The following is a 16,046-nucleotide window of genomic DNA, read 5'->3' as shown; positions in this document are numbered from 1 at the left end:
GCCCAAAACAAACTGTTTATTTTTGTTAACTTATTTTGGGACTTATCTTAAAAAAGTACTACTACATATATATAGTATGGTTGGCACATTTCGCTGGCAAGCTAAATTTTAGTGATTGTTAAGGTATTTTTTGCAAAAAAAGTATGTTTTTGTTTCAAAAAGTCTGAATCTCGATATAGCGTATATTTCAGACTTTAAAATGTGGTAAAAATTAAGTACAGCCTATGAGGGAGAAGGGTCTTTAGATTTGTCAAAATCTATGAAACAAGGTAATTTGAGGACAAATTCTATCTACTTCCTTGTTTTGTGCACTACAGCACACACATACTTGGATTTTGTACAGATTCAACGTCCTAATGCTTGCTGTTTCGTGAACTGGTACAAGAATAAAAAAAACAAGTAGAACAGCTTTTAGATTTTTTTTTAACATGGCCTTGTGATGCAATTGTAAATGAAATGTTTGTTTAAATTATAATATTGGAGTTTCAGGTTTTCCTTAAAAGAAGTTGTTGTTTGAGATTTCAATACTTCTGTTTAATCAGATAGTCATATGCTTAAGGTCTAGCTTTCATACATACTTTCATTTAAATAAAGAAGATTTACACAAGTCTATGTACATATATGTATAGCACAGATAAATTGATCACCTTGGCGTCACCTTTAGTATGTAATGTAGGACAGTCTATAATTTCTTTTTAAGATATTTTTTTGTTAAAATGTAAAACAAAATTAACTGTAGGTCTCTGTTGAGTTTGACAACACAATGACTGCATATAAAATGAATTGCGCTATTGAAGTTTTACAAAAGACACAAATTTATGTAAATCAGCTGCTCGATTTCAATGGAAATGTGAATGTCTTGTTGCCAATTTTCATACATATTGAGTTTACAACAAAATACTCCAAATCGTCATCTTCTTTCATGACAGTGTCTGCTATGTCCTGGAAATTAAAAACAATCTCATCTTAAATATAATTCTGACAGACATTTACATTTACGTAAAACAAATAAATTTTTATGATGGGATAGAGTTACATTTCAAGTATTCCGGGATGATTTCATTTTATACGCCCCTCTGCATATTTTTTTCGCAGCTTTTCCAGTTTCATTAATCATAGCGAAATCATTCTGAATATCATCGTTTGTAAAATGGATTTAACTTTAGCCTTGAGAACAAATTCATTGTTGCTATCTTTCATATAAAAAGTTATTTCTGCGTTTTAGTTGTCATTTGAATTCACATTAACTTTATAACAAGCTAAGCTATTTTGGTTACCCTTTGAATTCACATTAACTTTATAACAAGCTAAGCTATTTTGGTTACCCTTCTTAAAATGTTTGACTTTCTGTAGAAATTCATTTTCACAGTCATACATGTATACAAAGTCATCGACAATAGGTCTGGGTCTGGTCAGAAGGCTAAAAAATCATCTGGTACAGCACAGTGGCAGTTCCAGGATTTGAGTTCGAAGGAAGGATACTTGGAGGAACGCAGGTGCGCTTCCTTTTCTCCAATAAGGATAAATATAGGCTTTAAATGTGCTTAATTTATTAAAACCCGAAACACAAGACCACACTCTCGCGTAAAATCGTGCCAACGAGTGTGATTAATTAATGTTGTAATAACTTGTTTCACAATCGTTAGAAAATAAATATGTTTAAACTAAATCCCGAATTATGGGCCTTGCTATACAAATGTACATCTCTTCCAACATGAGTACATTTTTAGTTTCATTTGAACATCTAAAATGGTCGAGCAAGAACAGTTCGAGTTAAGACCAGGGTAAGTATTTGCTCAACGCCGAGGACGACAAAGACACTTAGGCTATGACAATACCTCAATTTAGTTCTTCGTATAGAGCTGTTAGTTTGTATTGGGATGTATTTATTTCCACAAAAAAGTCATTAATACCTTCAATTTCATTTTGGTCTTTCTGGGAATATCTTCACAGACATCTCCAAGACACCAGCCAATACTCATGTGAAATAAAGGGGGCTGAAAATACAAATAACATGCATTCATTGTTATCTTTAATTATGACAGTGTTTTAGAACATTTTGAACATTCAGACAACCTTTAAACAAAACATACATCCAGACTTCCGCAGAGCGAACACCATGGCTTGTTGTATTTATTTTGCAATTGGAAAAAATGACAATTATTAAATATAGAGTTGTGGGCCTTGCTGTACATGTGCACAGTGTACCTCACAACATGTTAACCAAGTTTCATATGCATATCTTAAACGTTTTTTTTAATTATTGGCAAGGTTCATTTTTGCAAGCCAACAAAAAGGCCAGCTAAAAAGGAAAGACATATTTTGATTATTAGTTTCTATATAAAAAGGATGAATTACGGAAGATGGTCCGTAATGTCCCTAAATATGGTCCGTAATGTCCCTAAATCTGGTCCGTTATGTCCCTAAATCTGGTCCCTAATGTCTGGTCCGTAATGTCCATGGTCCGTAATGTCCGTGACCCATAAAGGATGAGGTATACTTAAATTTAGGTCAAATTGCACTGATATTTTACCTCTTTTCGTAAAGCAAATGTTTTCATAAAATTAGAAAAACATGTTGAGGGAACGGTATTAAACAGAGGGGGTGGGGGATTAAAAGTCATGCAGAAATATCTGGCATTAATGATAGTAGGTCAAGAAACTACATACTGTCTTATATATCTTAAAGTATACGCACCTGGTAATATGGATGAAGGTTGTATTGCTGGAAACATTTGTCCACCACCAGGACAAAGTCCTGAAGTATTTCATCCCCACATTGCACATCCAGGACTAGAAAGGACCTGGAGAACAAACTAACACTTATAACACCACTGTAAAAATTAACTTGCTTTTATTAATTAATTGAAAGATTGATTTAGTAAACAGTAACAACAACTATTAACATAGAGCATGTGAATCCTGACATGTATCTTATCATAAAACTCTATTTTGACAAAGTGGATTATATGATAGAGCAGTTCAGCCTAAAATCCTACAAAAGTGCGCACATTTTTTCTTAATATAACTGTTAAAAGAATTATATGTAATACACACCTTGTTTTCTCATCATTACTGAGAACAGACACACCTTTCACTTTGCACCAACACCTGTGTAAATAATGGTGTGGGTTTTGTTCAGCACAATTAATTCCAACAATCAAACATTTGTTTCAGACACAGCTGGATTCTTTCTTTTGTTTTCATAATTACGAAAAATTAAACATCTACAAGTGTAATAGAAATTTCATATATAGATATATTGAAACATTGAAATTATTTATTTAAAGTAAAAGGTCATCTATCTCAAACTTCTTAAAAAAAAGCTACCAACATCAAAAGGTGTAATCAAACTAATGAAAACTAGGCTGTATTTGACAATATACATGTATGCATGTGTGTGAATATTTTATAAAATCGTCGAGCAAGAATTGTTACATGAACATGAAAAGCCTCTGAAAGCCCTCTGAAAGGCCTTGTTTGACAGATAGCCATCAGTATTTCAACCAGTATCAACATTTAGCTTTCATTGTCTAACATATTCAAACATAATAACATATGACGGCCTTGACCCACAAACGCCAAAATTAATAGGGGTTGTTATGTTTTTTTCATGACCAACCAGCATACCTAAGTTTAAGATCCCTGGACCTAAGCATTTTTCAGTTATTAATCAGAAACAGTTTTTAGCTGAAGGTCACCATGACCGTGACCATAAATCAACTGACCTGAAAATTTATTTGTGATGACCAACCTGCCTACCAATTTGAGTTCATTGCGCTCTAACTTTTTTCGATTAATGATCAAAAACATATTTTCAGGTTAAGGTCAGCACAAAACAACCTTGACCTTTCACCCACTGTCTTTAAAATCATAAGGGTTCATGTGATGTTTATGACTAACCAGCATACCAAGTTTGAGGTCCCTATCCCGAACATTCTTTAGTTTTTTATCAGGAATGGATTTTCAGCTCAAGGTTCCTTCACTTTTGACCAACTGACTTCAAAATGGATAGGTTGAATTTTTCTGAATATGACCAACCTGCCTACCAAATATGAGGTCACTGGGCCCAAGCATACTTGATCGGAAACTGCGAAGGCCAACTGATGCACCATGACTTTGACAGTAGAACTTAAATATGATAGGGATCTGCTGGTCATGACCAACCTGCCTACCAAGTTTGAGGTCCGATAGACAGATTGATTGACTGATGCACGGAATGATGGTCTGATTTCTATATGCTGCCACTAAAGGGCATTAAAAACAGTCTGAGGATGTTGTTATACATACTGAGGTAATTTTGCAAAGCTTGTCATCAATGTATTGGTGAAGTCCTGTATCCAATGGTGCCTGATGGTAACAGTCCTGGACAGACTTACATGGTAGTCATCCATCCTGTGGAATTCAAGTGGCCTTAAACAGGCAAACAACTCTGACTGCATTCTCACAAAACTTTCCTCCTCTTCGGCATGGTCTGGAAAAAAAGTTTATCAATGTTATGTTTCTATATTTAGTTCAAGGAAATAAGAATCTGCTTCGCTTATTAGGCTCCTGTTAAGTATAAGACACATTCGTGTCAAGTTTTGGCGTTGCTAGTCTTTTAAGTACATAGAAAATTCAGTCATCGAAATGAGACTCTTGGTTGAACAAGCCCAACTTCTAACATCAAGATCCCCAGATAGCACCTACATGGGATGTAGACAAGAGTAGCCCAGTTTCCAGGCTCATGTTTGAAGGACCGCTGCCTGCCTCCATGGTGACTCGAATCTTCTACCCTCTCCTCTCTACCCCCAAACAGTGTGGTAACAGCTTCAGGGAGGGGCAGCTTGTTCTTTATCTTCACACTAAATGTAACAAGTAGACATTTTACTATTTTATCATTTTATGTATATTTTGCTCACACTTTGCAGCTTTAGTTCATCCTTATATATTTTAACTCAATTGCAAAGATGGCTGATATGAGACCCTTCTTGGTACAAACCAAGAATGATGTCTATTATAAGAGGTCAATAGTACCTACACCTAGTTGAAAGGCAGAAACCTGAACCACTAGATCACTCTCGCTCTCAAAAAAAATTGCTATATGTGTCTTTGTTTTTATAATGATGTGTATATATCGACACAGAATTAGTTTGTGAAGATGAAAGAGTCTGAGTATGCCAACTGGCTGTTAGATCCAATTTCCTACTCTCTTAACTTTAATAGCATACTCCCAAGTAAGTCTAAAAAAATCTGTATCAAGACTCAACAAGACCTCGTCTAAACTCTGATTCTCATTTCAACATGTACTTTTTTACAGCCTACTGGTATTCATATTTATTTGCTTTGCTCTGCATACAAAAGAAAATTAATGAATTGCTTGAATTGATGGTTCTGTGAAGTAAAATACACAGAAAATGTATGTGACATTTACACATTCAATCGGTTAATAATTTTAACACAAGAGATACAATCGCCCTGTTAAACAAAAAAACAATAGGAACTACATGGACAAGCCAGTTGCCCAAAAAGTAACAAAGACCCTGATGAAATGCACAAGGCTAATGCTTAACAGCACTGATCTAGAGACAAACCAACATACACAACAACACAGACAGACCCCACATGCACTTAGTGTCTTATTTGGGGTTTTTAACATAATCAGTATATTTCCAATGTTCACGGTAATCATAAATATTCATACAGCAAACTGAAGTGACATTGATACAAATAAATAAAGGATCTGACATTATGGAACCTGGTTAAACAGCACCAAACTAAAAAGCCCTCTAGTCAAAACGCCCCCATTTGGGTCAAATTATGAAATAACCCCACACTTTTGGTCAAAATGCATTATATAATAATGTTCTGTTCTGTTCTTCTCTTTATCACATACATGTATTTGTAGTCATATAAATATTAAGCTGTGTTTTAAATATAAAAAAGTTTTCTAAGCCCCAATATAATCATTTGTTTGTTTTTTTTAAATTGTGACATGTGTTGTTTTTTTAATTTGAATGTGCAATTAATATCTAAAGAAAGAAAAACAAATATTAAATATTTTTAATTCTCAATTCATACAATATTTGATCAACTTCAGGATATTAGTGGGTGCTATTTGACTTGCAGACTATTTGATTAGGAAGCCTACATACATTTATTAACAGGGGGGTTGGGCACCTCTTATGCACCAGTCAGTTGTAACCACTGCCCCCCCCCAGGTCTGGTAAAAAGCGGCGACTTTGACTTTCAGTCCAGCCAAGCCTGGATGAAACCCCCGCCCTGCAGGTACAAACTGCTGGTAAAATCCACGCCAAATGCCCCCGCACCTCAGGGACCCTAGGTAAAGCCCATCTCTGCTATTTTTGGCGCGAAGACAAAACCACTGCATTCACACGGCACTGGGGAACCACCTGGAAGGTAAAAAATTACCCATTTCCCCGGCTATCCCCGGTATACCTCGGGACCTGGGGGGCCATTGTTAAAATTGACTGGTGCATTAGCTACTGTGTTACGCAACAGGTTTCTAAATTTCATTCCACATAATTTGCCCAAGCAATTTACTATAAACTATGACTTCTTCTGAACAGTATTCCAGATTTCATTTCAAAAGTTAGCAGTATACCAGGTTATGTTAAAAAAAATGTTTTCTTTACACAGAGTAGACATCCTCTTCAATACCTAAACTATTACAATACCTAAAATGTACTGGTATACCTAAAGGCTAAACAGTAAACTTATTGTGAAGGACACCACGACCGTGACTCCTCCCATCAGCAATTTTCGTCAGGATTGGATAACATAATACATTTACTGTAAAAGAATTAATGTCTTCGTTCAGGATCAAACCTTAACTAGAAATGTGTCCATAGGACACGGATGCCCCCACTTCGATTTTTTGTCACAGAAAATAAGCCATAATGATTATTCAGGATAATCTGCACAAGGGCAAATCCTTTTCAAAAATTAGATCAGATAAGATATTTTTTAAGTATTGTTGGGAAATAAAGGGCCCTAACTCCTAAATGATTAAAGCGATTTCCATGGCTATCGAACTTGATCAAGGTATTATGGTCACAAACATGTGTTAAAAGTTTGGTGAGGATTGGACAAACAGTTTTCAAGAATTAGATCGGAAACAATCTTCGGGACGTATTTTTCAAGTCTTTTTTTGCAAATAAAGGGCCGTAACTCCTAAATGACAAAAGCGATTTCCATGGCTATCAAACTTGATCAAGATATTATGGTCACAATCATGTATGTAAAGTTTGGTGAGGATTGGACACATACTTTTCAAGAATTAGATTGGAAACATATATTTTTGAAGTATTTTTGGCAAAAAAGGGCCGTAACTCCTAAATGACTAAAGCGATTTCCATGACTATCGAACTTGATCAAGATATTATGGTCACAAACATGTGTTTAAAGTTTGGTGAGGATTGGACAAACGGTTTTCAAGAATTAGATCGGAAACAATCTTCGGGACGTACGTACGTACAGACAGACAGACGTACGTACGGACAAGGGCAACCCTATATGCCGCCACTTTGTGGGGGCATAAAAATACTTCTTTGTCTATTTAATCCGAAAGCTTTATCCGAAAACTATTACATTTGACAACGATTTTGTTGACATGTCATGATAGGTTTGATGTCATCTTTCAAAAAACATGACTTTTCCTTACTCAGTGTTTGAATGTGTCTCTTGGTAGCTTGGTTTCTTTTTCTGTTCTTCGTTTTCACTTTCTGAAGAGTCGGAACTTGAATAGCAAACCAATGATGACATTTTGCTGGGGTGAGAAAAACAATGTCACCGTTCGGCTACACACCACTTGTGTTTACATTCCACTTTTCTCATTCGGAGCTCCTCGGCCATTTTATCGAAAACAACCTCGTTGTTTTCGATCAAACTCCGCGCAGTGTTACTTCCCTTGCAGTACAGTAATCACTGCCTTCACAAATATCACGTGATGATAGAAACGGCACGTAATTGCAATTTACAAAATGGACGGAACACCTTTAAAAGAAATTCCAGCAACATGTTTCATTTGTTTAGAAAATAAACGATTGTATTCCATAAAAGGAAAAAATGCAAAACGTTCGATACATGTCTGAATAGCTAACAACACATCCATGTTGATATTGTAATTTGCAAATCCTACTTTCAATTTGAAAAAAGACCGAACATTTCCGAATGTTTTTTTTAATTGTTATTTTTCAAACTCCGCGCAGTGTTACTTCCCTTGCAGTACAGTAATCACTGCCACCACAAGATTTTCATCCAAAATTGGATGAAAACTTTTAATGGCATTTTTTTTAATCATATATATTTATTCTTATATCCTTTCTTAAATAATTACTTTACGCCAGTTGATAGGCATAATATGTTTTATAAAAAAATAACAATTAAAAAAAACATTCGGAAATGTTCGGTCTTTTTTCAAATTGAAAGTAGGATTTACAAATTACAATATCAACATGGATGTGTTGTTAGCTATTCAGACATGTATCGAACGTTTTGAACCAGGATTGCAAGCAAAACCAAAACAAATCGAATGTTGGCGGCATGTTCTTATGTTCATTATGTAAATTGCAATCACGTGCCGTTTTATCTATCATCACGTGATATTTGTGAAGGCAGTGATTACTGTACTGCAAGGGAAGTAACACTGCGCGGAGTTTGGTTATTTTTTTATAAAACATATTATGCCTATCAACTGGCGTAAAGTAATTATTTAAGAAAGGATATAAGAATAAATATATATGATTAAAAAATGCCATTAAAAGTTTTCATCCAATTTTGGATGAAAATCTTGTGGTGGCAGTGATTACTGTACTGCAAGGGAAGTAACACTGCGCGGAGTTTGGTTTTCGATAAAATGGCCGAGGAGTTCCGAATGCACTTTTCTTTCACATTTTTTTAATCCTACTCAGTGACCTCCCTTTCACCTATCTGACATGTGTTCAAGAACGAAAGAAATGGAACAACTTGTTTATTGACAGTATCTATCCACCATCTCCCAAAAGTGTTGATTTCAGTTAAACTACAGTACCATTGAGATTCGTGTGTAAATTTCTATCTAAATTACCAAGACCCGTCGGTCAATCTTAAACCATGGTGTAGGGGCAATGATTAAGGGTCCCACCACTCAAGGGCAGTTTACATTGCAGTGTTGAATATTTATTAAAACCTGGTGGTAAATTTCACGTGTTCCGCGTTATTTTTTTTAAAAACCCTCTGGTAAATGGTAACATGAGCAATGTTTTGATCTCGGCGTACGCACTATGAAAAGCCTATATATATATTCCAAATGTATTACATTTGCTAAACGCAGATGATGTTAAGAGGAGTGTGAAACGCGTTGTTATAGGAGTTATGTTTTAAGCAAATATGAGAAATGCGCAAATTAGTAATTCAAAATTTAAAACTTATAAACGTTTGCTGCTTGCATAACAAACGTGCGTTTCTCTATAGATACTCAAATATTACTACAATAAAAAAGCATACTTGCTGAAAAAAATGATTTATAGGCATGTTTCCCCCTTTATTCACATTTCCTAACAATCTTTATCCCGTAACATCACGTACCCATGCGCAGCCAGCGCAGGTGCTTGCAGGGGTTTCCCTGTTCACTTCTAAGTTGGTACGCTTAAATATCGACTTTTTTTCTAAATTCAACATTATTAAAAGATACTGTGTAAATAAAAAGATAAGATATTATAAGCGTTTTATAGGAAACAATGTGTTGATGCCAAAATGTGAACGACTCGCTTTGAATCAATGATACTGGTACATGTACTGTAGACCAGTACAATGTCTTTGACATTCGCGAGAACTATTTTCTTAACTTGTATTGCACACATCGCACAATTTCATTGAACAAATGGTGCCAGCACAAACCTCTCACATATGCTGTACATATGGTGCATGGCACAAACCTCTCACATATGGTGCAGCATCATTGTTCATATGATGCATGACACAAACCTCTCACATATGGTGCAGCATCATTGTTCATATGGTGCATGACACAAACCTCTCACATATGGTGCAGCATCATTGTTCATATGGTGCATGGCACAAACCTCTCACATATGGTGCAGCATCATTTTACATATGGTGCATGACACAAACCTCTCACATATGGTGCAGCATCATTTTACATATGGTGCATGGCACAAACCTCTCACATATGGTGCAGCATCATTTTACATATGGTGCATGACACAAACCTCTCACATATGGTGCAGCATCATTTTACATATGGTGCATGGCACAAACCTCTCACATATGGTGCAGCATCATTTTGCATATGGTGCATGGCACAAACCTCTCACATATGGTGCAGCATCATTTTACATATGGTGCATGGCACAAACCTCTCACATATGGTGCAGCATCATTTTACATATGGCGCATGGCACAAACCTCTCACATATGGTGCAGCATCATTGTGCATATGATGCATGAACAAACCTCTCACATACGGTGCAGCATCATTGTGCATATGATGCATGACACAAACCTCTCACATACGGTGCAGCATCATTGTGCATATGATGCATGACACAAACCTCTCACATATGGTGCAGCATCATTGTGCATATGATGCATGACACAAACCTCTCACATATGGTGCAGCATCATTGTTCATATGATGCATGACACAAACCTCTCACATATGGTGCAGCATCATTGTGCATATGATGCATGACACAAACCTCTCACATATGGTGCAGCATCATTGTTCATATGATGCATGACACAAACTTCTCACATATGGTGCAGCATCATTGTGCATATGATGCATGACACAAACCTCTCACATATGGTGCAGCATCATTGTGCATATGATGCATGACACAAACCTTTCACATATGGTGCAGCATCATTGTGCATATGATGCATGACACAAACCTCTCACATATGGTGCAGCATCATTGTTCATATGATGCATGGCACAAACCTCTCACATATGGTGCAGCATCATTGTGCATATGATGCATGACACAAACCTATAACATATGGCGCAAGACTGGTTGGTTCATGTATGCCGCAGTTTTGATGACAAATGGTGCGGCGTTTTATATAATACGGTGCATTTCATATACTGGTACCAAACATACCAGTGCATATCGTGCATCTGGTACGATTCGGTTGTAAAGAAGAACATCTTAGAAGAATTACCGTAAGAATTAATTTAAGGTGTCCTTATAGTTTTAAAGCAATCGTTGACTACTCATATGCCGGTGATCGCCAAGCGCCAACGGACAATAGGCGGTTTACTATGCGATCGCAGTTTTTACAGAGCACTTTGCTCTTTAAGCAGTTTGTTATGGGGTACATGTTTGCTAAAACCTTACTACTAACAAATGTAAGACGTAAAATAGCTTTAAATAAAAAGTATGTGTAAAATACATGTATACATCTGTAGCTGTACATTCAGAGCAAAATATACAGCTGTGTTTAATAGTTGTAGCTATACGAATACAAAATCACTTATAAAGTAAAGCTATAGCTATAGATATACAACTGTAACTATATTTCATAGGTCATAGTTGTCTCCTTGCATAAATGCTCTTCCTCTTTGAAGCATGCACATCGTGGTCCAAATGGGTCACATCAGTCCTTGGTATGTAGGTCAAGCAGGCGCGCATGCTACGGTCAAGTACAGACGGGAGCGGACGCCACGTTCACCATACGTACACATTTTTGTGACATTTTAGTGGTCGTCAAAATAAAATTATCATGATTATGCTTAGGATGGTGTTAAGTCACGCCTTTTATACCAGTTTGGAAAACTAAGATAAGAATCATTCGCATATTATAAATATTCCCTATTGTAACTTAACCTTTCAGTTTACAGAGATGATAGCGACAGACCGCGCTGTAAAGGCGCTGCTGGCGTTCTTTTCCATCTTCAACGGGCGAGCCGTCGGCGCCGGTGACCGTGATGGTATCCCGCCTCGCCAAGTCTGCAGCCCGTCAACCGGGAACCAGACAGTCTACGATTTCAGGTTCCGTAACGTCTATAACAACGAGACGTTTGATCTGGCTCAATTTCGCGGCAAGTTGACGCTGGTCGTTAACGTCGCCACATACTGAGGGAAGGTTTATCAGTACCATGGGTTGAATGCACTACAATCCCAATATGGTGCTGAGGGGTTCCAGATCGTCGGTTTTCCGTCCAACCAGTTTCACCATGTGAGTAAAACATTAAATTAATTGACTTAATTAGGCCATAAACACTAAAATAATGTTCTACGGATTTTTTGCGTAGCGAGCGGGCAAATAGGAATAACATTTTCTCCTTTAGTGTCCGAAAGATTGGTACGGCAAATCAGAGAAACGAAACATCTGGCCCCAATTTCTCCAAACTTCTTAAGGTTAACAGGCTAAAGTAGCTTATTTCATTAGGCCAACGTAATACTTAAATTTGATTTTGATAAATGAAAAATGATAAATTGTATTTGTCATGAATATAATTCATATTTAAAGTCTAACGTAAATTATAGAAAAACAAAAATAGTGAGCTTAGCTTGAACCTGTTATAAGAGACTTACAAAGTTTCGAGAAATTATGGCCAGTTGTGTGTGGTCTGGCAAGTATTTGTTCTATTAAATCTAGTAATTTTGATTGTGTACCAACTCCAGATATTACTTACTTTGGGAAATGTGTTAAACAAGTCACCGAGGTTATTGCTGTTAATGCAAAAGTCCTCTACGTCTTTGAGGCCCTGTCATTACCTTTTTTCCAAAGAACACAAATTCGAATTATCCACAAATTGTTTTCTATCACATCCTTAACCGTTCCATGAATCTAACGTGAATAAGCTTTACCAAATGAGGTCATTTCATTATTTTCGTTCTCATAGCAAAAGTTTTGTCTAATACGACAAACGAATGTCGAGGATAACCTCCTAATAATCCTAATGTACTTCTTGAGATATCACAGGACCAAGTGTTTTTTTCTGGATGGAGAAAAAGAAATTAACATTATATGTCTATTGTCATAGAAACCACATTTTTTTTCGACGACTGAAAAATGAAATGATGTGCAACTTCTTATTGCCCTCTTATTGTCCACATACCAAGTTCATGGTTGTTTGAGTTATACCAAGATCCAGTTAAAGTGTGGTATTTGCACTGTTTTCGTTGCCATGGTAATAACATTGTTTTTGTCCGGCTGAAGAAATAAATCGATACCAATGTGGTGACAAACTTGTATTAAAAGGGAGGGTATAGTCACGAAGCAGGTTAAACAGAGTGATGATGGTGAGTTATATCATTCGACGGTCGGCATCCGATGATCAGAGCAGGAACACATGCTGTAAAGACTGCATACATGGACAGGGTACATGCCTGGTTATGTCACACTCATATATGGTCCAGCCAAAACTCACTCATTATCAATAAGAATGAAGGCAAAATGTTTATAAATAAAATATGGGATAATAATAATGTAAAAAAATCATTATTGCGAGAACAAGTTACAGTAAGCTTGATTTTTTTCAGTTGGAACCGGCGTGGAATGGTGAAGATCTGATGAGCGGTATCCGGCATAATCACCCCGGTGGTGGCTTTGTGCCCGGCTTTCCGTTAACGTGGAAAATTGACGTCAATGGCGCTAACGAGCACGCGATGTACACGTACCTCAAGGCAAGATTTTATAAGATTGTTTTTCAGTGTTCGTTTATTCTTGGAGGCCAGGCTCAAGATTTTCGAAAATTATTCTCAAGTTCTTACTCAACTGAGAAAACTATTGAAATCATGTGTATCTATTTTTTTTATTTATTTTTTTATTTTAACCAAATTGTGTGAGTGAACTTGCTTTAAAGGGTTAGTGAATATGAGTACACTTAAAATAAATTTAGTATTAACTCAAGTACTTTTCTCGCTCTAAACAACCTATTTTAGCTTTTTTGCCAAAGATCTACACCACTATACATATAGTATGGCGATCATTGGTGGCTTTTAAAACTAGCGAATTAGGGCAACATGACCAAGATTGTTCTACTATCTTTGACCTGGCCTAGAACGAACTTTACTGAACATCTATTCTCATTCAATCATGTATCTGACCCACAGAAGAAAAGACAACATTTTTTATATGAAACTATGAAACTTTCACTGCGTTTGGAAGTTTGGAAAATTTACAAAAATTATGCTCTTTTTGCATAGAATATTCACTAGTGCAGTAACTGTATGCATTCCAAATAATAACATTAATATTGTCCGCAGACATGAAAAAATAGATCCATGTGTATTTACATTAACAAGAACATGTACGTTGCCGAATGCTCGAAAGGCAAATAGCAAGAAACGAAAAAGTGAAAAAGATAGCTTTACCTACAAGAGGAGGTGCTGGGCCTGTAAGAGTTGCTCTTCATGTTCTCTGAGGTGCATCAAAAAGCAATGCTGCTCGTGGCCTTCTTTTACCTGGTTGTCTTATCACCAAAGTATGTCATTCTGTAGAAACTGAATTGTGATTACTAGAATACTTAAAATTAGCAATTTCCGCAGAAATGAAAAGATAGCTATTTACATTTACATGTTTTGAGTACCAATAAAGTGTAAACATATTGTATTACACACAATTTTCCGACCACAGTCGCTGTGCCCGGCCACGACGCGGAAGATCGTGACACCGGCGCTCTACAGCCCCGTGCTAATGACGGATATCCGGTGGAACTACGAGAAATTCCTTGTAGGCCCGGACGGACGGCCGCTCTTCCGGTACTCTCCTGACTTTGAGACGGATGATCCCCAGCTCAATGCCGACATCCGCCAGCAGCTGGACGCGATCAAACGCAACAACGGCGGCCATGGTGGAGATATCGTTGGAATTTTCGGATAATCTTTCTGGTCATCAAGTTTCTTTTTAATTTGTGTGGATATTGTTGTGTGGTATTTTTTTAACATGTATTTTGTATGTGCATGGGTTTTAAAACTGAAACGCGCTGCGTGAGTTTGGTATATGGAAAAAGTGGCATTACATTAACTTGTAACAGTATCTTAATCTCACGATGCCACCCAAATGGTATTAAACATGTATGATAGTATGTTTGTTAAATTTGAGTCTCTGACAAACGGTTATAAAAAATGCTTTAATATGTCGTAGTAGAAAGGTTGGATATTAATAGTGACGTCATTTTAAGTTCTGTTTTACATCAGTTTACTTGATGCTGACTTTTGACTATATACATGTAATTTTTGTGTCTAACAATTAATGTCAATTTTAATACTTATGATAAGGTGTGAAAAAGAAGCTTGTAAAATGCTTCCTGTTACAGAATAATATGTTTTGAACCCGAACTAAGAACATGTGATTTTAGGCAAATTGAAGTAGAATGTGATGGTTTCACAATTTAAGGTGGTGTGTATTTTGAAATGATATTTTAGACGCGGTTTAAACTATTCTTTGATTTCTTATTTTGTGTATCCAAATTGCTTATTGTATAACATCCATAATGATATTATAAACTGTACTCTTCATGGGTTTATAAAATTATGTTAGTCTCAATGACTTGGTGGTCAGAAACAGCCTTGCTGTGGACCTCCGACGATTGTTCAACTGGTTTCGAGTCTTTAGTGCATTCAGCTCGACTCCGGAAGAACACGACTCTCATTAATAAACGCATGGAAAATATTACAGTGTCTTCGTTACTATACTTCATTCCAAGTTATTTAAGCACCAATATGAAGACAGCAATAAACTGATTTCAATCACCATGTTTCATGTGTAGAAACCTGTACGCGTGCCCTTATGAGATGCCAGACAAAAGTATTCCTGGTAGCCGGCGCTCGAAATGATTACCTTTACCTGACCCATTCGGCGAGCACTCATGGTATTAAGAACACAACTTACATTTACGGGGGGCCAGAGGCTCGCTTACTAACAAATTTCATGAACTCGTTTAATAAAATCTTGTATTAAATGACAACTCGTGCCAGATCCTATATATACAGTATTCTTGTGTGATGACATCGTTTGATTTGCAAGACGTTCATGTTACACCAAGAGTTCTTACATTGATATATCAAGCAATAAATTTAATTTCCGGGTACA

The 16,046-nt window shown here is 36.5% G+C and overlaps 1 protein-coding gene and 1 pseudogene across 1 annotated transcript; one reads left to right on the top strand and one right to left on the bottom strand.

The window, feature by feature from the left end:
* Positions 1-403: 403 nt before the first annotated feature.
* Positions 404-8,036, bottom strand: LOC128243874 (U6 snRNA phosphodiesterase 1-like). Its single transcript, XM_052961855.1, has 7 exons — positions 7,663-8,036; positions 4,689-4,843; positions 4,290-4,473; positions 3,057-3,110; positions 2,698-2,803; positions 1,914-1,997; positions 404-942 (listed from the first exon to the last, which is right to left on the bottom strand). The coding sequence occupies exons 1-7, from the start codon at positions 7,761-7,763 to the stop codon at positions 826-828; spliced, it is 801 nt and encodes a 266-aa protein (XP_052817815.1). The 5' UTR covers positions 7,764-8,036; the 3' UTR covers positions 404-825.
* Positions 8,037-11,846: 3,810 nt separating this feature from the next.
* On the top strand, positions 11,847-14,834 carry LOC128244182 (glutathione peroxidase-like; annotated as a pseudogene).
* Positions 14,835-16,046: the final 1,212 nt, after the last annotated feature.

This window comes from Mya arenaria, chromosome 8, assembly GCF_026914265.1.
Source record: "Mya arenaria isolate MELC-2E11 chromosome 8, ASM2691426v1".
In the NCBI taxonomy this organism is placed as follows: Eukaryota; Metazoa; Mollusca; class Bivalvia; order Myida; family Myidae; genus Mya; species Mya arenaria.
Note: the sequence above shows the minus strand (reverse complement) of the source record. Positions and strands in the feature narration are given on the sequence as shown.

Bases quoted from the DNA above. Each gene is read 5' to 3' on its own strand.
- LOC128243874 (XM_052961855.1), bottom strand. From the start codon at position 7,763: ATGTCATCATTGGTTTGCTATTCAAGTTCCGACTCTTCAGAAAGTGAA. The intron at 1,998-2,697 runs GTGCGTATACTT...TTGTATTTTCAG, and splicing joins ACCTTCATCCATATTACCAG to CCCCCTTTATTTCACATGAG. The intron at 943-1,913 runs GTATTAATGACT...TTTAATTTCCAG, and splicing joins AGACCAAAATGAAATTGAAG to GACATAGCAGACACTGTCAT.